Raw genomic sequence first — 22,520 nt, 5'->3', positions numbered from 1 at the left:
CTGTCTGGTTCGCTGCTCTAGCAGTTCCTGCCGGCGGGGGCCACGCCCTCGGACTTCCAATTTCCAAGATGCGAGATGGCTTCGTACCCCATTTGTCGTATTCGTCCGCTGGGATTGAGCATCCCTCCATTCAGCAACTGACCACAGCTGATCTCTAGCCCTGTGCCACCCCGGCGGAGGAGCTAGCGCAGCCATGTACAGCCCTCGAGGAGCTTTCAGTCGGGTGGCATCCCGATAACCGTATTAAGTGCAGGGAAGGAAACCCGGGGGGGCGGGGAGGGGCTGGGCATGTCCTCGCTGTGACCTCGGAGGCCAGCCTGGTTCCAGGGCGTCAGAAGGGACGGCGGGGCCTTCGGGAGGGAGGATGAGCTGTGTGCCCCGCGCCATGAGAACCGGGAGGTTTCAACCTATTATTTTAATATTGGTATAATTTCCAATTGAGAAAAGTTACAGGAATAGTACAGGGTACTCCCAGGAACCATTTACCCAGAATCTCCAAAAGCCTTATTTGTGTGTGTGCGTATGAATATTTTCTGAACCACATGGCATTAGCTTGGAGACTCCGTGCCCCTTTTCCCTAAATACTTGAGTATGTGTTTCCAAGAGAAAGGACTCCCCTACATTACCGCAATACAACCATCAAAATCGGAAAATTTAGCAGGGAGAAATAGTATTTAACCCAGAGCTCACGTTAAAATTGTGCCCTCAAGGCTGCCCCTCCCCAGGATCACGTGCTGCTTGTAGCTGTCATGACCACCAGTGTACAGGCCAGTTGTTAAAAATGTCTCTCAATTGAGGTTTCTTTTTATCAACTCTATATTGTTGAGGTCCAGCGGCTTGCATGTCTGGCACCATGACTGCTGGCCCCAGGGGAGTAGGGAGTAATGGGGAGGTTATTAAAAACGTCAGGTCACTTTGGCCCCTGGACTACAGTGTAGCGTGGGAGAGGTCCAACCAGTAACTGGAGCCGCTGGCAGCACTTCCATTAGGGCTGCGATTTCAGCTCCCAGGCTGGATCCTGGGCCTGGGCCTGAAGGGGCTGGGAAGCCTTGGTTGTTGAGTCAGAAAACACGAGATGCTGGTGGGGTTCAGGAGTTGGGTTTGGGCTCTGCGGGACACTAGGGGGAGCTGCCCAGGAGGCAGCAGGCATCTCTTTGAAAGGTGTAGGCATACAAAGCGTGGAGTTGAACTCTGAGTAGCCCGGAGCTGGGCAGGACATGGTCCTTAAAAAAAAAAAAAGTTTTTTATTTTTATTTTTTTTGGTCCTTAGAGACCTCCAAAACAGGCAGTAAATCACACCTGGAGTGGAGGTCAGGTGGGGTGACCCTCGCAGGTGTCCAAACAAAACGGCCACTGGGATTGGGGGGGTCAGAGAACAGGGTAAAATCTGGGACCCCGTGGAGGGAGGAGCCCAAATCAGAAGTTTAAAATTAAACTTTTATATATTAAGGGCAGCAAGAGGGGTGAACTGGCCATGTCTGGGCCTTGAACACACCTTACATGTGTGCCTGGTTCCCACCTGCCCCCGAAGCAGGAAATTAAACCTGTAATGGGTTCTAGGTACGTGGCAGAAGCAAACATAGATCCTCTCGGGAAAACTTCACTTCAGACCCAGGTCTTCAACAATTCCTATAGCCATTTCCCATTAAAAGAAACTAGGATGGGAGGAGTGTTTGCTTAAGGCACATTGAGTTGATGTTAATGGTGGTGGGAGATTTGGAAAAGGATAGCAGGAATGCAGTCGATGTCAGTGCACTGTACATGTGGGTATTATTGAGATGGTGTGTGCTTTGTTAAGTGTATTTTCACCAGAACAAAAATACACACAAACAAAAAATACTAGGGCTCCTTTGAGATCTAGGGAAGGAAATACACAAATGAGCCTTGGAGCCAGAAGGCAAGGATGCTCCCAGAGACATGTCAGGAAGCCCAGCCAGAAGCACGGGCTAGCAACGTTGAAAGGACTGGCCAAAAATCCAATAATCTGAATGGGATGCTAAAGGCTTTAGGTGGAAGACTGTGAGGAACTTTATATGAGATAGATCCAACTGACACTCAACCCACAAATGAGCCCTAACACTGCCAAAGAGCAAGACATTAAGTGTCCCCTGGGGCGACCCTAGAGAATTGGCCCAGTACACGCTATGAGGCAGTCTCAATTCAAAATGAAAAATGCTGATCTAATGGCCAGTACATATGAGGGATGGAGGAACACGTTAAAAGACACAGCGGGGATACAGTCAATCAAGTCCTCTCTAGGGCAAAGGGTCCGGATTTTTCCAACAAATAACTGTCAAGGAAAAAAAATAGGGAGGGGGAATTCTTCCAATGAACAGAGTCTTAAGACACATTTCAACCAACATTTCCGTGTGGGTCTTGTCCAAACCCTCACTATGATTTGAGGTGTTAAATCAAGACAGAAAGCGTTCCTTGTTGAGCACGAAACTAATAAATGCCAGCATACCTCACGTTTTCTCCAGGGGACTCTTAAATGCGTCAAAGGAGAAATGTTAACACGCACACTTAAGCTCACAAATTACAAAGATAGCATCTTTACTTTCCTCCTGATCCCTGGGTTTCCATCACACCCTTCCTGACCTAGAGCCTTAGTTCTGCTGTGACTTTTTTTTTTTAACAATTTTTATTGTGCTTTAAGTGAAAGTTTACAAGTCAGTCTGTCACATATAAGCTTATACCTTACTCCATACTGCCACTTGCTCTCCCCCTAATGAGTCAGCCCGCTCCCTCCTTCTGGTCTCTCCTTTCGTGACAATTTTGCCAGTTCCTAACCCTCTCTACCCTCCTATCTCCCCTCCAGACTGGAGATGCCAACACAGTCTCGAGTGTCCACCTGATACAAGTAGCTCACTCTTCATCAGCATCTCTCTCCAACCCACTGTCCAGTCCCTTCCATGTCTAATGAGTTGTGTGACTTCTTTTTTAAGACTTTGGTTTTTAGAGCAGTTTTAGGTTACAGAGGTTACAGAGAAATTATGCAGACAGGACAGAGCTCCCATGTGGCCCCCCAGCCAGTTTCCTATTACTGACGTCTTGCATCCCTGTGGAGCATTTGATACAACTGATCAGCCAATGTGGATGTGTGATTATTCATTAACTCCGCGCTTCATAGTCGGGTTCACTCTGTGCCTGCCTGGACTTTCTAAGCCACAAATTAGACGATGTTTTGGAGGGCAGTCATTCACCTGCACACTGACCACTGGGGACATGCCTGCATGTGTGTTCCACAGCTTGGATGGACAATAGTCCTCAATTCCTTCCACACACTCCCCGGCAGCTCCTGCTACACAGGGTATTGTTTAATTAAATGAGATATTTCTGAACTGTACAGTTTTCTTCCCATTATCGATTGTGGTCGGAACAGATACTTTGTATGATTTCAGTCTTTTCAAATGTATTAAGACTTGTTTTGTGCTGAGATACCTCATCTTTGGCTCCAGGGAGTAGCTGACTGAATGGCCTCTCCGCAGACATGTGCTCGTCTGCGTCTCGGCAACAGGAAACCAGCCAGACCAAGGCTTTCTCATCTGCAGACATCATGTGTTCAGGTATCTGGTCGACCGTGACAATGTGGTACTGATTTATTCTCCTTGCCTTGCAGCCTTCCTTTTTAATTATCTCATTTAAATGATTTTTAAACGGTTATTGTTGTTGTCAGGTGCCATCAAATCAGTTCCAACTCATAGTGACCCAGTTGTTGCAGCCACTGTGTCAATCCTCCTCCTAACACCTACATTTCCGAGTGGCCCTCTACTTTACCAAGCACGATGTCCTCCAGGAACTGGTCCCTCCTAATAACACGTCCAAAGTACATGAGACGAAGTCTCGCCATCTGCCCTTCTAAGGACCGTTCTGGCTGTACTTCTTCCAAGACAGATTTGTTTATTCTTCTGGCAGTCCATGACATTTTCGATATTCTTCACCAACACTGTAACTCACAGGCATCAATCAATTCTTCTTTGGTCTTCCTTATTCATTGTCCAGTTTCACATCCATATGAAGCAACTGAAAACACCACGGTTTGGGTCAAGTGCACCTTAGTCCTCAGAGTGACACCTTTGCTTTTTAACACTTTAAAGAGGTCTTTTGCAGGATATTTGCCCCGTGTGATACATCATTTGATTTCCTGACTGCTGCTTCCATGGGCGTTGATTGTGGAACCAAGTAAAACGAAATCCTTGACAACTTCAATCTTTCTCCATTTATCATGTTGCTTATTGGTTCAGTTGTGAGGACTTTCGTTTATGTTGAGGTGTATGTAATCCATACTGAAGGCAGTAGTCTTTGATCTTCATCAGTAAGTGCTTCAAGTCTTCCTCACTTTCAGCAAGCAAGGTTGTGTCATCTGCATAATGCAGGTTGTTAATCAATCTTCCTCCAATCCTGATGTCCCCTTCTTCTTCATATAGTCCAGCTTCTCAGATTATTTGCTCAGCATACAGATTGAGTATGGTGAAAGGATAGAATCCTGACACACACCTTTCCTGATTTTAAACCATGCAGTATCCCCTTGTTCTGTTTGAACGACTACCTATTTGTCTATATACGGAGTCTCTATAAGCACAATTGTTCTGAAATTCCCATTCTTCGCAATGTTATCCATAATTTATTATCCACACAGCCAAATGGCTTTGCATAGTCAATAAAACACAGGTAAACATCTTCCTAGTATTTTCTGCTTTCAGCCAAGATCCACCTGACATCAGCAATGATATCCCTTGTTCTGTCCTCCTCTGAATCTAGCTTGTATTTCGGGCAGTTCCCTGTCAATGTATTGCTCCAACTGTTTTTGAATTATCTTGGCAAAATTTTACTTGTGTGTGGTATTGATATTGTTAGATGATTTCCGCATTCTATTGGATCACCTTTCTTTGGAATGAGCATGAATATGGATCTCTTCAGTTGGTTGGCCAGGCGGCTGTCTTCCAAATATCTTGGCATAGATGAGTGAGCACTTCCAGCATTGCATCCATTAGTTGAAGTATCTCAATTGATATTCCATCAATTCCCAGAGCCTTGTTTTTTGCCAATGCCTTCAGTACAGTTTAGCCCTCTTCCTTCAATACCATCTGTCATGGATTGAATTAAATCCCCCCAAAAATGTATCAACTTGGTTAGGCCATGATTCCCAGTATTTTGTGGTTGTTCTCCATTTTGTGATTGTAATTTTATGTTAAAATGATTAAGGTGGGATTGTAACACCCCCTTACCCAGGTCAGATCCCTGATCCCAGGTAAAGGGAGTTTCCCTGGGGTGTGGCCCGCACCACCTTTTATCTCAAGAGATAAAAGGACAGAGAAGCAGAGAGTTGAGGACCTCATACCACCAGGAAAGCAGCACCAGGAGCAGAGCGTGTCCTTTGGACCTGGGGTCCCTGAGCCTCAGAAGCTGCTCGACCAGGGCGAGATTGAGGACAAGGACCTTCTTCCAGAGCCGACAGAAACAGAAAGGCTTCCCCTGGAGCTGACGCCCTGGATGTGGCTTCCAGCCTACTTCACTGTGAGGAAATAAACTTCTCTTTGTTAAAACCATCCACTTGTGGTACTTTTGTCATAGCAGCACTAGATGAAAAAGACACCGTCGGTTCCTGATCATATGCTACCTCCTGAAATGGTTGGTGCGTAGCCATCACCTAGCCTCAACAATGACTCGTTGTTTTCTTTCTCCTTTTTATTAGAATTTTAACGCAAATCCCAAACATCATGTCGTTTTGCCCACAAAGATGTCAGTATTGTTCTTAATAAGGACTTTATAAAACCATAACCACATCGTTACCACAAAAATTAACAATAATTCCTTAATCCCATCTAACACTCAGTCCACATTCCAACTCCCATGATTGTCTCAGAAATGTCATTACAGCTGGTTTACAGACCAGGGTCACCCCCACACCGGGGCCTGGTGCCTGTCTCCTCTGCTCTACCACAACCCACCCCCACTTCCATGCCAACAATTCTGGGGAAAGGAGCCACTGGCCCAGTAGCCCCACCTGGCTGGACTTGGCTCTTGGCGTTTTTTTATCTTCCCCCATTCCCTGTAAATTCATTTCCAACTCTATCATTCCATCTCCATTTGTTCACTGGAATTCTTAAATTTTTTCTTCCTTCACCAAACACCTGGGTAACCCAAGACACAGCTCACAAAGGACAGGAAGGACCTGCATTTAGCCTCTCCTTGGTTCTCAGAGTCCAGGCTGTGCCCTTGTGAGCACCACCTGGCTTTTACTTCTGGACAGTTCAGGACAAAGAGATTGCTTCTTCCTCATAAACCTCCCACAGCAAACGCAACCATCCCCCACTGCTCCAAACACCAAATGTTTTGGCTTGGTTACCCCACAACTTGAGTGACAGCCACTGTGTGTGTGTAGAAGGCTCGGCTCTCCCATTTCTGTCAGCGGCTGCCTTGCCCTACCTGACCAGGTCCTCAGCCCACAACCACCACAAACCCACAGCACTTTGTGGTTACGTGGGGCTCCTGTTTTCCAGAGGACAGGAGCCCCCCGCTCCCCCAGGGCAGTGTGGAAGAGAGCTGCCGCAGGCTGGGCACTGTCTCCATGCTGAAGGCTCAAGGTTGGTAGGAATCGCCCACTCCTATGGGCCCTACCAGGGCCTCTGGCCTCACTCCTTACCCAAACATCCCTGCTGCTGAGCCAGGGGTCAGACAGCAGTCACGATGGCAGACATCCGCGACATCACCTATTCTCCTGGCCAGGTGACCTGACACAGCAAGCTACAGGGCACCAAGAGTCTGAAGGATTCTCAAGGCTACCCCTAACAAACTCCTGTCTGTGGACTTGCCAGGGTCCGATCACAGGACCCTGGGAGAAGGCCTTCCCAATTTCCATGTATCAGTAAGATGAACCAGAACAAGTCCCAGTGCTGTCTCATCAAAGGTCTAGCACCCTAGAGTCGACTTAAGTTTCAGAAATCCAGCCAGACTTGCAGTGCTGCAAGAATGTGGGCCGACACATGGTCCTGTCAGCACTGAGGTTTGTGAGCTACTCCCACACCATCCCTGGCTGAGCAGAGCACCACCTCTGGCTGAGTATGGCTACAAGGATGCCTTCTGTGTGCCTTCACTCGTCTCCGCTCAGGTGGAGCTCATGATGGCAGAAGTGCTCGCTTCTAAGACCCAACAGGTGGAGGGCCTGTGAGGGACTTAACTTTCTGTGCAAAAATGAGCTACCTTGTCTAAGATGCCTAAATAAGGGGGAAGATGGGTGCCGTGGATTGAACTGTCTCCCAGAATGAACTTGGCTAGGCCATGATTCCCAGTGTTGTGACTGTCCACCATGTTGTCATCTGATGTGACTATCCTACGTTGTAAATCCTACCTCTGTGATGTTAATGAGGCGGGAGTAGGGGCAGTCGTGTTAATGAGGCAGCAGAATCTACAAATCAGATTGTGCCGTAAGCCAATCTCTTCTGAGATGTAAGAGAGAGGCAAGCAGAGAGACATGGGGGTCTCACACCACCAAGAAAGCAACACTGGGAGCAGAGTGTGTCCTTTGGACCCAGGGTCCCTGTGCCTGAGAATCTCCTAGTCCAGGGGAAGACTGAAGACAAGGACCTTCCTCCAGAGCTGACAGAGAGAAAAAGCTTTCTCCTGGAGCTGACGCCCTGAATTTGGACTTCCAGCCTCCTAGACGGTGAGAAAATAAAATTCTGTTTGTTGAAGCCATCCACTTGTGGTATTTCTGTTATAGCAGCACTAGATGACAAATTCAGTAGAAGAGAAGAGAAAAATGGATAGAGAACGCATGGTGTGAGGGTAGGGGGTTCGGAGGATGGCGCTCAGACCCGGGGGGTCGTGGACAAGGCGGCCACGGGGAGGCCAGACTGCATCAGGACTGTGTGGAGGAGGCACAGACGCACAGCAGCTTCCTGGCACCTAACCACAATGGGCTTCTGTGGTTGCACACACCCTCAGCGCACCATGGTGGTGTCTTTCCGGGGCACCTGAGGACCGAGAGGCAGCAGCAGCCACCCCACTGGGTGCTCACAACCCGTTCCTCCCGCATGACCATTTTCCTGTGCCACAAGGTCTGAAAAGGCATCTCTCTGGGCAGCATTAGCCAAAGGCATCCACAAACCACGCTGTCCCAAAGGCCTAAAGCCCGTCCGTGAGCCCCGAGCCCATGGGGCTGGCCCAGCAGGCGTCTACACGTCCCCCCGCCTGTGGGTCCTCTGGTGCCGCATGAAGAAGCCGAGGTGGCGGAAGCCCTTCCCGCAGAGGTCGCAGGTGTAGGAGCGCTGCGAGCGGTGCAGCCGCTGGTGGATGCTGAAGCCCTTGGGCCAGCGGTAGGCCTTGCCGCAGTCGGGGCAGGTGTAGGGCTTCTCGCCGCTGTGGACCCTGAGGTGGTGCCTGAGGTTCTCCTTGGTGCGGAAGGCCTTGCCGCAGTCACCGCAGCGGAAGGGCCGCTCCCCGGTGTGTGCCAGCTGGTGCCGCAGCAGGTTCGACCGCTGCTTGAAGGCCTTCCCGCAGACAGTGCAGCAGTGGGGCCTGTGCTCCGAGTGCACCTTGCGGTGCTGCGTAAGCCGGTCCTTCAGGCTGAAGGCCTGGCCACACTGCTCACAGCGGAAGGGCTTCTCGCGCGTGTGGTTGCGCTGGTGCCGCAGGAGGTTGGAGACCCAGCGGAAGGCCCGGCCGCACTGGAAGCACTCAAGGGACTTGGCACCTGTGTGCACGGTCTCGTGGGTGATGAGCCGGCTGTGGCTGCTCAGGGCCTTCCCGCATGTGCCGCAGATAAACGCATGCTCGCCCGCACGGCAGCCACGCCGCCGCCCGCACGCCGGACGCTGCAGGCCTGGGCACCTGCCGGCCCCTCGCGCTGAGGCGGCTCCAGGAAGCTGCCCACGACCTGAATTCAGAACAAAGTCTGTCCGGAACCCAACTGCCTCCCTGGCTCCTTCCCATGAGGGGACGCTCCCGTGTGTGGACGATGGCCGGCCGCAGCGTCTTTCCTGCTGAGAGAGTCGCCCAGTCCCTGCAGAGAACAGACAATAGACGTGCAGGGCTGTGAACAGACTGCACCACCAGGGGCAACCTCATACAGCATGGAGTAAGGATACCCAATCTGTGGTGTCACCTTGCTCTGGTCCACTCAGGGCGTCAGTGCCAGGAACACACACAGAAACACTTAGACGAGCTAAAGCTACGGACGATGAGAAACTGAGGATGAACTCGTGCTCATGGAAAAGGGCAATTAAGGGCACTGGTGTGAGTGCCAGGGGGCAGTACCATCAGTCGGTTTAAATGGCCAACAGTACAGTAAATATGCGCCTACATATAGACAGAAAAATCCTACTTGGAACAAGTAGACACTCTAAACTTCCTGGATTGCTAACAAGGCCCTGCTCCAATGCCTCGGGGTGATGCTTGGGACAGGCGTGTGGGAGCCGAGGGCACTACCTGAATCCAGACCACTTACCTTCTAGGCCACAAGCTTCCCTCAAACCTGGGACCCGCAGTCCTCCCCATCCTGGGGTTCCACAGGACTCAGGGTCTTCCCAATTTGTTTTGTTTTCACACAGCTGCTCGATCTCACTTCTTAGAGACTCTGAAACAGAAGATAAAACAAAACATGTCACTTGTTTTTTCTGAAGAAGAGGGCAGCTGGAAGAACAAGTCTAGCTGCTGGTGATTCTGGTCACACCTGAGCAGGCCGAGGAGTTGAGGGCCAGCAGAGGCAGAAAGACAGTCACTGCCACGGTCATCTATGCTTGCGGGGAGACAAGCCACATTCTCTGGAGCCCGCACCCTCTCTGTCTACATGGTGCTGTGGAAATCCTTCTGCTCCTCCCTCCTGAGACTCAGCAACTTACTGCCAATGCCCACACCACATGGTGCTCTGGGGCTGCACCCACGCCAGCATGGACAGCAGTGGGGGCAGCACTTACCACCAGCTGGCCCCACCACCCCTGGGCCTCAGGCTCCTCATCTGCACATTGGGATACGCCAGTGCCTCCCTTTCAAGTAAAAGAACTGAACAGAGAATTTCAAAGGGCGTCTTGAGAAGACAAAATAAAGTATCACACATGCAAAGAGCTGGAGATGGAATACCAAAAGGGCAGAACATGCTCAGTGTTTCTCAAGCTGAAAGCACTGAAAAAAAATGCAAGCCTCGAATTGCAATAGTGAAGGATTCCATGCGGAAATATTAAACTATGCAGGAAGCATCAAAAAAAGTTGAAAAAATACACAGAGTCATTATACCAAAAAGAATTAGTCAATGTTCAACCATTTCAAGAGGTGACACATGATGAGGAACCGCTGGTACTGATGGAAGAAGTCCAAGCTGCTCTGAAGGCATTGGCGAAAAACAAGGCTCCAGGAATTGATGGAATATCAATTGAGATGTTTCAACAAACAGATGCAGCGCTGGAGGTGCTCACTCGTCTATGCCAAGAAATGTGGAAGACAGCTTCCTGGCCAACTGACTAGATCTATATTTATGCCTATTCCCAAGAAAGGTGATCCAACTGAATGTGGAAATTACAGAACAATACCATTAATATCACACGCAAGCAAATTTTGCTGAAGATCATTCAAAAACGGCTACAGCAGTATATTGACAGAGAATTGCCCGAAATCCAGGCCAGTTTCAGAAGAGGACACGGAACCAGGGATATCACTGCTGATGTCAGATGGATCCTGGCTGAAAGCAGAGAATACCAGAAGGATGTTTACCTGTGTTTTATTGACTACGCAAAGGCATCCTATCGTGTGGATCATAACAAATTATGGATAACACTGCAAAAAATGGGAATTCCAGAACACTTAATTGTGCTGGTGAGGAAACTTTACATAGATCAAGAGGCAGTTGTTCGGACAGAACAAGGGGATACTGATTGGCTTAAAGTCAGGAGAGGTGTGCGTCAGGGTTGTAGTCTTTCACCATACCTATTCAGTCTGTATGCTGAGCAAATAATCAGAGAAGCTGCGCTATATGAAGAAGAACGGGGCACCAGGATTGGAGCAAGACTCATTAGCAACCTGCGTCATGCAGATGACACAACCTTGCTTGCTGAAAGTGAAGAGGACTTGAAGCACTTACCAGTGAAGATCAAAGACCACAGACTTCAATATGGATTACGCCTCAACATAAAGAAAAAAAAACTCCTCACAACTGGACCAATGAACAACATCATGACAAATGGAAAAAAGATTGAAGTTGTCAAGGATTTCATTTTACTTGGATACATGGTCAACAGCCATAGAAGCAGCAGTCAAGAAATCAAAAGACGCGTTGCATTGGGTAAATCTGCTGCAGAGGACCTCTTTAAAGTGTTCAAGAGCAAAGATGTCACCTTGAAGACTAAGGTGTGCCTGACCCAAGCCATGGTATCTTCAACCACATCATATGCATGTGAAAGCTGGACGATGAAGAAGAATTGACGCCTTTGAATTGTGGTGTTGGCGAAGAATATTGAATATACCATGGACTGCCAAAAGAACGAACAAATCTGTCTTAGGATAAGTACAGCCAGAATACTCCTCAGAGGCAAGGATGGCGAGACTACATCTTATATAATTCAGACTTGTTCTCGGAAGGGATCAGTCCCTGGAGGAGGACATCATGCTTGGCAGAGTACAGATCAGCAGAAAAGAGGAAGACCCTCAACAAGGGGGATTAACACAGTGGCCGCAATGATGAGCTCAAGCTTAACGACAACTGTAAAGATGGTGCAGGGCCGGGCAGCGTTTCGGTCTGTTGTGCACGGGGTCGCTATGAGTCGGAGCTGACTCCACGGCACCTAACGACAACACCGCCACCCTTTCGAGGGCAGCTGTGAGAATCAGGTGATGTAAAACGCTGAAACTATGAGCCAATGCCTGGGACCCCCACCACCGCCATGCCCACCACCACCAACAGTGACAGCCAGCACCACCGTGACAGCTGCCTCAATGAACTCTGGCAGCACCTCAGAGGGAGACACTGTATCACTCCCATTTTACAGACAAGCAGAGAGGCAGCAGAATCAAGGAGCCTGCCCCAGACAATACACCCAGAGACACTCAGCAGGTTCCAACTCAGGTGCGTCACGCATCAAATACACCCACTCAGATGTCCACAGGACAAGGCCCTCCCCCCCCCCACTCGAGCAGCTGTTGTCAGGCCTCGCTCAGGGCAGGCCCAGGGCCCCCACCCTGTGCGTCTTTCAGGGTTCCCTGTTAGGAGCTGACCACCCCATTGCCGCCACTGCGAATGCTGCAGTCGCTGCGCTCCACTGCTCTCCTCCAGAGCTGAGAGGCGGAGACAAGACGCAGGACCGACTGGCTGGCCCGGCCCGGCCCGGCCCCCGACAGTTGCTCACCTGGGCTGGGACCCCTCTGCCAGGCTGGATGCTCAGGTCTCTCCCACTTGTTGGTCCACGGCCCCACCCACTGCTCCAGGTACAGGATGAGCCGTGGCCGCGGCCCACGGAGCCCTTGTCGAGGGAAGAATGGGCTGTCACTTCCACAGGCACAGCAGGGTCAAGAGGCTCAGACCACCCTCAGGTCCCAGAGCACAAACGTCCAGAAGCCTGGCCCGCTCAGGGTCCCCTGGAGAAGACCCCCGAAGCAGAGACGACAGGAAGGGAGAACACGATCGGTGTCAGAAGCCCTTACCACGGGCAAGCTGGTGGGTGGTGGAAAGGCTCCAGAAGGCCTTGGCAGCAGAGACTCTACCCGCGCAAGCCTGACGCAGGAGGTGGGCAACCCCAGAACAGCACAAGAAGAATGGGAAGACCACCCTGACAGGCTGGCATGGTCCCCGAAAGGACAAGACCCTGGCCCCAAGCCCCAGATGACCCACGGCCCTCACCCAGCGCCACCAGGGTCCGGAAGTTCTCCAGCATCACGTCCCGATAGAGCGCCCTCTGGGTGGGGTCCAGACATGCCCACTCTTCCCTGGAGAAGTACACAGCGACGTCCTTGAAGGTCACCAGCTCCTGCAACACCTGCAACAGCGACAGTGCCAGCTGGGTCTGGGAGTCAGAAGGGCGCATGAGACAGGGCAGCCAGGAAGCAAATGGAATGCTGACCATGCAGGAGTCTGCACAGGACTGGACACAGGAGCCAAGGGTCTCACAGAGCAGGACGTCAAGACGCCCAAGGACAGAGAATGTATTTCCACACTGGTTCCCTCATGCAAACTCTTCTCTCCCCTCCCCCCATCCCCCCAGGCAGGGCCCAGTCATGGAGCCTCAGAAGCCACTAATAGACCAGCCCTCTCCCCACCCCCACGACAGGTCTGCGGGGCGGACAGGCCACATGCAGCAGCCACGTGCTTACCTGGGGCACATCCATGGGAAGTGGTACCAGGACGGCTAGAACTGCAGGCTGCCTTGCAAGAGGCAGGTGCTGGGGAGCACCGATCTGGGGAGACAAACGAGGTGGCTGAGAGCAGCCCCAGGCACCCCCTGCCCAATGCTGAAGCCCACTCCACACAGTGACTCAGTCAATTCCGGGAAAACCACCCACCAACTCCCACCGATGGAAGAGAACTTTGGGGGTGGAGAGGGGCCAGGACCCCTGTGGGTAAACGTGGACGGTGGGCTCCACTCCCTCCACACAGGAGCACACTGATGTTCCAGTCAGCAGCCACAGTTAGCACCAATTGATGGCTGAGACCAGCCATTTCTAACTGAGAGCCACAAGCCTAGTGGCAAGCAAGAGAGGGAGCTGGCGGGCCAGAGCCCCAGCCAAGGCGGCTTCTCCTAGCACTGCCCCTGCTTCAGGCTGGTTCCTACAAACAAGGCAACATCACAGCCTTCCCCCAAATCAAAATACGGTGCAGCCCCCTGTTCCAGGAAACCCCGATCTGCTTCTCAAAGACCACGCACGGCCTTCAAAATCCTGTGGAGCACAGCTCTACTGCGACACAGAGTCACCGTGAGTCAGAATGGACCCGACAGCTGCTTTGCGTTTTCGGTATGAGATTAAAACGACAAGACATCAGGAGTGAAGAAGAACAAAGGGGAATCCTGGAAGTGCTCACTTATCCAATCGCCTTCCTGAGAGAATCACTGGAGAACCATCTGATGGGGGACAGTGAAAGCGGATTTTAGGTGTCTTTGGTACTAACTGGTGCCCTGGTGGCCCAGTGATTAAAGAGCTCAGCTGCTAACTAAAAGGTCAGCGGTTGGAATCCACCCGCCACTCCCTGGACGCCATACAGGGCAGTTCCACTCTGTCTATCGCGTCGCTATGAGTCGGCATCGACTGGACAGCAACGGGTTTGGTTTTCGGTTTGGTGCTGATTAGGCAGCGGGGTAGATGTGTCTGGGCCCCGCTGGAGTCGTCCAGCCCGGAGACAGAAGGTCTGTGGATGGCAGCTGAAGCCACGCACGATCGAGAGTCCAGCCGGAGGAGAAAACGTACAGGCAGGGAGAGAGGCTGCGCTGGAGGGACTAACGAGCAGCCCCGAGTCAGGGCGGAAGCGGGCTCCGGGCCGAACGCCCATCCCGCCACTACCGTCCGGGGCCCCCAAGGCCTGCGGGCTCGGCGCTCGGGCAGCTGGGAGCGCCCACAGCCGGCGAACAGGTCGTCCGAGCTCAGCGGGCGCGGGAGGCGGGCGAGGCGCAGACGGGGTCGCGGCCGGGACGGCGGCGCGGGACGGGGGCGCGGGGCGGACGGAGGGGCGTCGTGGGCCCGGGTGCACTCACCAGCGACGCTCGCCAGCGCGCGCCTCCCGCTGAGGCTCCCGGTGCGAGTGCCGCCGCCCCGGCGCCTGGGACTTTACAAACTTCGCGAGCGGAAGTTGTTCTGCCGCCGGAAGCAGCGCTCCGGCCGCTCTAGGAGTCTGCGTCTCGGTGGTGCGCGCGGGCCGCCCGGGGCGGGGCGGTGGGCGGGGCGGTGGGCGGGGCGCGTCCGGCTCCCCGGGCGGGCGGGCGGGGCGCGTCGGGCTCCCCGGGCGCGGCTCCGGCCCCCTCCCCCGGCGGTCGGCTGCCCCCTCGGGCCGACCCTCCGGCCCACCCTGCCAGGCCGGGCCCCACCGTCCAGCCCAGCGTCGGGCCTATCGCAGGCGCCCCCGCGCCCCCCAGGCCCCGGTGTAACCCGAGTCCCGACCCTGCGCCTTCGGCCCCGCTTCTAGGAGGCCGGCTGCTCTTGCTGTCTCCACCCTGGGCACCTGGTGTCGCGGGCACTGGGCCTGCGGGCCACCCCACGGCCGGGGCTGCTCCGGAAGCGTTCAGCGCCTCGTGTCCGCCCCATCGCCATCCACTCGGGCCCTCACCTCCCCGTCGCCCGTCGTCCACGTCTTCAGACCATGTCTCTTTAGAACAACTTGCCCTCTCAGCGGATAAAATTCCCCAGGTCCCGGTGTCAGGCTGCCACTTCCACGTTTGGGCCGGCGGCCATCCCCTTAGAGTCCAAGAGACAAACCCCTGGGCCCCCCCGGACGTCTCACCATAAACACTTTTCCTGGGCTCAGGGGACAGAATTTATTCCCTTGGAAGCTGGAGAAGGGGCCCCAACTGACCAACCCCGTACTACTGCAGATGCCGTTTATAAAACATTTATTTGCGGGGAGTGGGGTGGGGAGTAGGAGATGTTCAACTTTAATCATTAAATCAATTTAGAATAAAAATAATTTGGGACTACCAAATTGGCAAAGCTTTTTTTGTTGTTGTTTAAGTAACAATATGGTAGAAATGTTGGAAGCAGGTTCTATTTTTTTGTTTTTATTTGCTTAGATGTTTTTAAACTTAATTATAGTACTTTGAATGAAGGTTTACAGAACAAACAGGGAAGAGAGCGGGCTGGCTGAATTAAATAAGGGCTACATTTCAAGGCCCTGTGTGCTCCGCAGGTATAATAACCTCTGACTCAGCATTTTTGGAATCTAAACCTAAGGGCAGACAGCCGTACAACTTTGACTCCTGGCACCCAAAAACTACTTGTGATTAACAGACTAGGTGCTTAGACAAGGTATGGGGCTACATTCCAAGGCCCTGCGTGCTTGACCAGCTATAAGTTACTGATAATCCTTCCGAGTTGTTTTTCAAGGCCTCACCAGGTGTAGAGCGCATACAGTAAAGATCACGCAGACTATGAATGACCGTCCACATGAGACAAACAGGAGCAGGGACCTCTCGCCAGGGCTCGAACCAAGATCCAGCGGCATCAGAATAAGTCCTGTTCAACATCCCTGCAGCCTCTGTGACAGACTTCATCTTAGTTCCAGCAACCTCTGTGAGGAAATCCATCTTGAATTCTGTGTGTGCATTTGATTTTCATAATCCCTCCCCTTCTCCTGGAAATCTCCACCCATCTGATGAATAAAGATAATGCCTCCCCCCTTCCCCCACAAAAAACTTTTATAAGCCCTAGGAAATCCTTTGTTCAGTGAGAGACTGGAGGCTAGCGTAGGTGGAAACCCCTCTCCCTTGCAAGCCTTTTACTTTCTGTCCCTAATAAATCTTTGTGTGGAACCTCTGAGCCTCTCTTGGTCACTCTTGATCAGAAGGTAAGAACCTAGGCAGAGCTTAGTCCCAAGTGGGAAGCCTTGCCCTGCAACAAAACTAGATTCTCATTAAGTAGTATAAAAATACATATTGTTTTATGACTGGTTACCAACCCACTTGTCAACACTCATTTTGCAGAAGACATGTGCAAAAACATTCTTGAACAGTTACAGAAATGGAGAGATTAATGTGCCAGCGGCCAGGGAGGGGATGAGGGCATAGTGGGAGAGAAGTGGGTGTGGGCAATAAGTGGGGTCCTCAGGATGTTGGAAATACTCTGTATCTTGACCACATGGATGTCAGTATCCTGGTTGGAACTTTATACAGTTTTCAGGATGTTACCAACTGGAGGCAAAGTGGATAAAGGGTACACAGGCTCTCGCTATTATCTCTTACAATTGCATGTAAATCCGAGATAGGGAAGAAACAGGAACTAAGCCCCTAGGCAAGGAGTCCTGCGACACCTGCAACTTGCAACTTCAAAACTGTGTGCTTGCCTAAGGCTACAAAACCCCCATCCTGGAATGTGTGATAGGGAAAGAACAATGTACTCCCTGTAAGATGTTTTTCAGAAGGACCGGCCGATCTGGTCCCTGGAGCATGCAAACATCAGCAAGGTGACCAAGAGATGGCTTCCACCCGATGCAAGTACCTGCTACAGGAATTGAACTGGCACCGCAGGGGGACTGTGCAGGTGCAACACATCGTAATAAATCCTGCCACCCAGTCGCAGGAGCCTTTGCTACAGGTTCCATCTTGGAGTCCAGATGCTTCAGCAGCCTAATTTAGTGTGGACCGCCATTCTGAGAAGTACCTACTCCTTGAAAGAAACTTACTAAATATTCATTACCTTATTACCTTCGCCAAACCCATATAAGCCCCAGAAAAACCTTTGTTCAGGGGAACAGACGCTAGCGTTTCACGGTCCCTCTCTGTTCCCCGCTCACGAGCCTTTACTCTCTTTCTGTCATTAATAATCGACTCAACGGCACTGGTCATTAATAAACCTTTGTTCGTGTGGAACACCTAAACCTTTCCTGGTCATTCTTGGTCAGCAGAAGGCAAGAACCTAGGCAGGGCTTAGTCCCAAGCTGGGAATCCTTGCCCTGCAACAAATCCACAGTTATTTCCAAATAAAAAGGCTAAGAAGAAGAAGTGAGCATGCTTGCTCCGGGCTGATGAAGCCGAACTCTCTGGCATTTGACTGTGTGAATCATAACAAATTATGGATAACACTGAGAAGAATGAGAATTTCAGAACATGTAACTGTGTTCACGCAGAACCTCTACATGGATCAAGAGTCAGTTATTGGAACAGAACAAAAAAATAATGAGTTGTTCAAAACTGGATGTGGTTCAGAATTGGAAAACGTGTGGGGCAGGGTTTTATGCTTTCACATTACTACTTCAATCTGTATGCTGAAAAAATAATCTGAAAAACCAGATGTCTCAGCCATCCAGTGCTGCTAACGGAAGTACCACAGGCGGATGGCTTTTACAAACGGAAGTTTATTATCTCACAGTCTAGGAGGCAACAAGTCCAAATTCAGGGTGTCAACTCCAGGGAAGGCTTTCTCTCTCTGTTGGCTCTGGAGGAAGGTTCTTGTTATCAGTCTTACCTTAGCCTAGGAGCTTTTCTGCACATGAACCTCAGGTCCAAAGGACAAACACTGCTCCTAGCAGTTGCTTTCTTGGTGGTATGAGTTCCTCCCTCTCTGCTTGCTTCCCTTTCCTTTTATCTCTTGCAAGATAAAAGGTGGTGCAGGCCACACTCCCTTCCTTTGCATTGGATCAGGGCTGTGACCTTACAAAGGGTGTTACAATCCCACCCTAATCTCTTCAACATAAAATTACAATCACAAAATGGAGGACAACCACACAATACTGGAAATCATGGCCTAACCAAGTTGACACATATTTTGGGGGGACACAATTCTATCCATGACACCAGACTACATGAATAACATTTCACCAGGATTGGAGGAGCACTAGTTAACATCAAAAAGCAGATGACACAGTCTTGCTTGCTGAAAATGAAAAGGACTTGAAGCACTTACTGATGAAGGCAAAAAAAAAAAAAACTATAGTTTTCAGTATGGATTATGTCTGAACATGAAGAAAAAAAAAATCCTCACAACTTCACCGATAAACAGCGTCATGAAAAATGGATAAAAAAATTGAAGTTGTCAGTGATTTTATTCCACTTGGATCAACAACCAATGTCCATGGAAGCAGCAGTCAAGAAATCAATCTCCAGGTGACAGGTGGTTCGGTCTCCCAAAACGACATTGACCCTGTCCCGGACATGCCCAGCCCTCTGATCCTGGCTTGGCTGTGGGGGCAGAATGGGCTGCCTGCCCTGCTCCGTGCCTGGTGGGTCTGAGTGGGCTGAGAGCAGGTCTGTCAGTCCCAGTTCCTCACACACAGTCCAGGCCCAGTACACACCCATGGCCATTTTCCCACACCCTACCCCCTAACTCTTTGAGGTCTCGGCTACCAGAGGCTGGTCCCTCCCAGTGACAGAATAACAAGCATCCCATTCGACATTAGGGTCCCTGAATAAACACAGCCATATCTTCCAGCCACCCCCACTGCACTGAACTCTTTAGCCATTCCCCACCTCCCTGGCTGTCCATTCCACATTACGAAATACACAGTAGATTTCATCCATGCTCCTCTCCTGGGCAGCCGTAGGTGTTTAATATTAAATGCTTCCTAAGTTGGAAGACCCTGCTGTGGAAAGAGACGATGGAAAATCTCAATGTCATCAGTCAAAACAAGGCCAGAGGCCGACTATGGAACAGACCATCAATTGCTCATATGCAAGTTCAAGCTGAAACTGAAGAAAATCAGAGCAAGTCCATAAGAGCCAAAATATAACCTTGAGTATACCTCACCTGAATTTAGAGGCCATCTGAAGAACAGATTTGACACATTGAACACTAGTGACTGAAGACCAGACGAGTTGTGGAAGGACACCATACATGAAGAAAGCAAGAGGTCATTGAAAAAACAGGAAAGAAAGAAAAGACCAGGATGGATGTCAGAGGAGACTCTGAAACTTGCTCACAAACATTGAGCAGCTAAAGGAAAAGGAAGAAACGATGAAGTAAAAGAACTGAACAGAAGATTTCGAAGGGCAGCTCAAGAAAACAAAGTATTATAATGACATGTGCAAAGTGCTGGAGCTAGAAACCAAAAGGGAAGAACATGCTCAGTGTTTCTCAAGCTGAAAGAACTGAAGAAAAAAATTCAAGCCTCGAGTTGTAACAGTGAAGGATTCTATGGGGAAAATATGAAACGACACAGTAAGCATCAAAAGAAGATGGAAGGAATATACAGAGTCATTATACCAAAAAGAATTAGTCAATGTTCAACCATTTCAAGAGGTGGCATATGATCAGGAACCGATGGTACTGAAGGAAGAAGTCCAAGCTGCTCTGGAGGCATTGGCAAAAAACAAGGCTCCAGGAATTGATGGAAAATCAATTGAGATGTTTCAACAAACAGATGCAGCCTTGGAGGTGCTCACTCGTACATACCAAGAAATATGGAACACAGCTTCCTGGCCAACTTACTGGAAGAGATCCATATTTATGTCTATTCCCAAGAAAGGTGATCCAACCGAATGTGGAAAGTATAGAGCAATATCATTAATATCACATGCAAGCAAAATTTTGCTGAAGATCATTCAAAAATGGCCGCACCAGTATATCGACAGGGAACTGCCAGAAATTCAGGCCGGTTTCAGAAGAGGACGTGCAACCAGGGATATCATTGCTGATGTCAGATGGATCCTGGCTGAAAGCAGAGAGTACCAGAAGGATGTTTACCTGTGTTTTATTGACTATGCGAAGGCATTCGACTGTGTCGATCATAACAAATTACGGATAACGTTAAGAGGAATGGAAATTCCAGAACACTTAATTGTGCTCATGAGGAACCTTTACGTAGATCAAGAGGCAGTTGTTTGCACAGAACAAGGGGGTACTGATTGGTTTAAAGTCAGGAAAGGTGTGCCATCAGGGTTGTATCTTTTCACCATGCCTTATTCGATCTGTATGCTGAGCAAATAATCCGAGAAGCTGGACTATATGAAGAAGAACGGGGCACCAGGATTGGAGGAAGACTCATTAACAACCTGCATTATGCAGAAGACACAAACTTGCTTGCTGAAAATGAAAAGGACTTGAAGCACTTACTAATGAAGCTCAAAGACCACAGCCTTCAGTATGGATTACACCTCAACATAAAGAAAACAAATATTCTCACAAGTGGACCAATGAGTGACATCATGATAAATGGAGAAAAGATTGAAGTTACCAAGGATCTCATTTTACTTGGATCCACAATCAACAGCCATGGAAGCAGCAGTCAAGAAATCAAAAGACGCATTCCATTGGGTAAATCTGCTGCAAAAGACCTCTTTAAAGTGCTGAGAAGTTCTTGAGGACTAAGGTGCGCCTGGCCCAAGGCATGGAGTCATGGACTGAACTGTGGTCTGCAAAAATGCATGTATTAACTTGGTTAGGTCATGATTCCCAGTATTCTGTTGCTGTCTTCCATTTTATTGTAATTTTATATTAAAGAGAATTAGTGTGGGTTTGTAACAGCTTCATCAAAAAAAAAAAAAAATTTTTTTTTTTTTTTTTTTTTTTCATCAGGTCACATCCCTGATCCAATGTAAAGGGAGTTTCCCTGGGGTATGGTGTGCACCACCTATCTCTCAAGAGATAAAAGAAAAAGGAAGCTAGCAGAGAGTGAGGACCTCACACCACCAAAACAGCAGAGCAGTGAGCAGAGCATGTCCTTTGTACCTGAGATTTCTGTGCTGAAATGCTCCCAGACCAACGGAAGGCTGATGAGAAGGACCTTCCTCCACAGCCGACAGAGAGAGAGAAAGCCTTCCCCTGGAGCTGGTGCCCTGAATTTGGACTTCTACCCTACTGGATCATGAGAGAATAAAACTTGTCTTTGTTAAAGCCACCCACTTATGGTATTTCTGTTATAGCAGCACTAGATGACCAAGACACATGGTGTTTTCAATCGCCTCATATGCACGTGAAAGCTGGACAATGAATAAGGAAGACCAAAGAATTGATGCCTTGAATTGTGGTGTTGAAGAATATTGAATATGCCATGAACTGCCAAAAGAACAGACAAATCTGTCTTGGAAGAACTACAACCAGAATGCTCCTTAGCAGCATGGATGGTGAGACTGCATCTTACCTACTGTGGACGTGTGACCAGGAGGGATCAGTCCCTGTAGAGGACATCATGCTTCGTAAAGCAGAGGGTCAGCGAAAAAGAGGAAGACCCTCAACAAGATGGATTGACACAGTGGCTGCAACAATGGGCTCAAGCATAGCAACAATTGTGAGGATGGTGCAGGACAGGGAAGTGTTTTGTTCTGTTGTGCATAGGGTCTTTGTAAGTCGGAATCAACTCAATGGCACTTAACAACAGTCATGCTATTTAAGGTCTGCCTTTCAATGTATGGGAGCAAGAGAGGGATGTAAAGGAACATGAAATCCCTTCCGCAGCAACACCAAGGCTGGGATTCAGATCTTGGAAAAGGTATGGTTGCAGTTCACTGGATGGCGAGAAGTCTGCTGGGTTGCCCCCAAAGGTGGTCTGTAGTCAATGGGTAGGAAGGAAACACCCTTTAGGATGCAAATGGGCCACTGGTGGTAGACAAGGTACTCTTGTGACTGTCAGGCAAGAAACATCTCTCTGGGTTGCTGGCAGGCCAAGGTTGCAACACTGACCAATGGGGTACCTACAAGACTCAATGGGAATCCAACCACAGCAGCATAGCTCAAATTCAGTGAGAGTGAGCACCCACCACTTGATGTCTTCCAGAGGTGCTGTTGGCAGCTGCATGTCTGGAGCAAAGACATTCGAAAAAAAAAAAAAAAGCAGAAGCAGGGAGAGAAGTTTCTTCCTCCTGCAGGTCTACTGACAAAGCTTGACATAACACCAACTTGAAAGGATAATTTTCTTAAGGGACCATTTCCATTTTCACACAGCAGGTAATGCAGGACAAATCTGA

The 22,520-nt window shown here is 49.9% G+C and overlaps 1 protein-coding gene across 4 annotated transcripts; it reads right to left on the bottom strand.

The window, feature by feature from the left end:
* Positions 1-2,947: 2,947 nt before the first annotated feature.
* Positions 2,948-14,750, bottom strand: ZNF707 (zinc finger protein 707). Of its 4 annotated transcripts, none has more exons than XM_010601702.3 (6): positions 14,670-14,750; positions 13,297-13,380; positions 12,827-12,962; positions 12,336-12,449; positions 9,449-9,577; positions 2,948-9,004 (listed from the first exon to the last, which is right to left on the bottom strand). In XM_010601702.3, exons 2-6 carry the CDS (start codon positions 13,309-13,311, stop codon positions 8,178-8,180), a joined length of 1,221 nt encoding a protein of 406 aa, XP_010600004.1. In that variant the 5' UTR covers positions 13,312-13,380; positions 14,670-14,750; the 3' UTR covers positions 2,948-8,177. The 4 variants fall into 4 exon arrangements, with proteins under 4 accessions (XP_010600004.1, XP_023397393.1, XP_023397392.1 ...); XM_023541625.2 differs by lacking the exon at positions 14,670-14,750 and adding an exon at positions 14,003-14,543; XM_023541624.2 differs by lacking the exons at positions 13,297-13,380; positions 14,670-14,750 and having other exon boundaries at positions 12,827-13,211.
* Between the last annotated feature and the right edge of the window lie 7,770 nt (positions 14,751-22,520).

Source organism: Loxodonta africana, chromosome 14 (assembly GCF_030014295.1).
Source record: "Loxodonta africana isolate mLoxAfr1 chromosome 14, mLoxAfr1.hap2, whole genome shotgun sequence".
Lineage (NCBI taxonomy): Eukaryota > Metazoa > Chordata > Mammalia > Proboscidea > Elephantidae > Loxodonta > Loxodonta africana.
The sequence above is the reverse complement of the archived record's forward strand: the minus strand, read 5'-3'. Positions and strand labels throughout refer to the sequence as shown.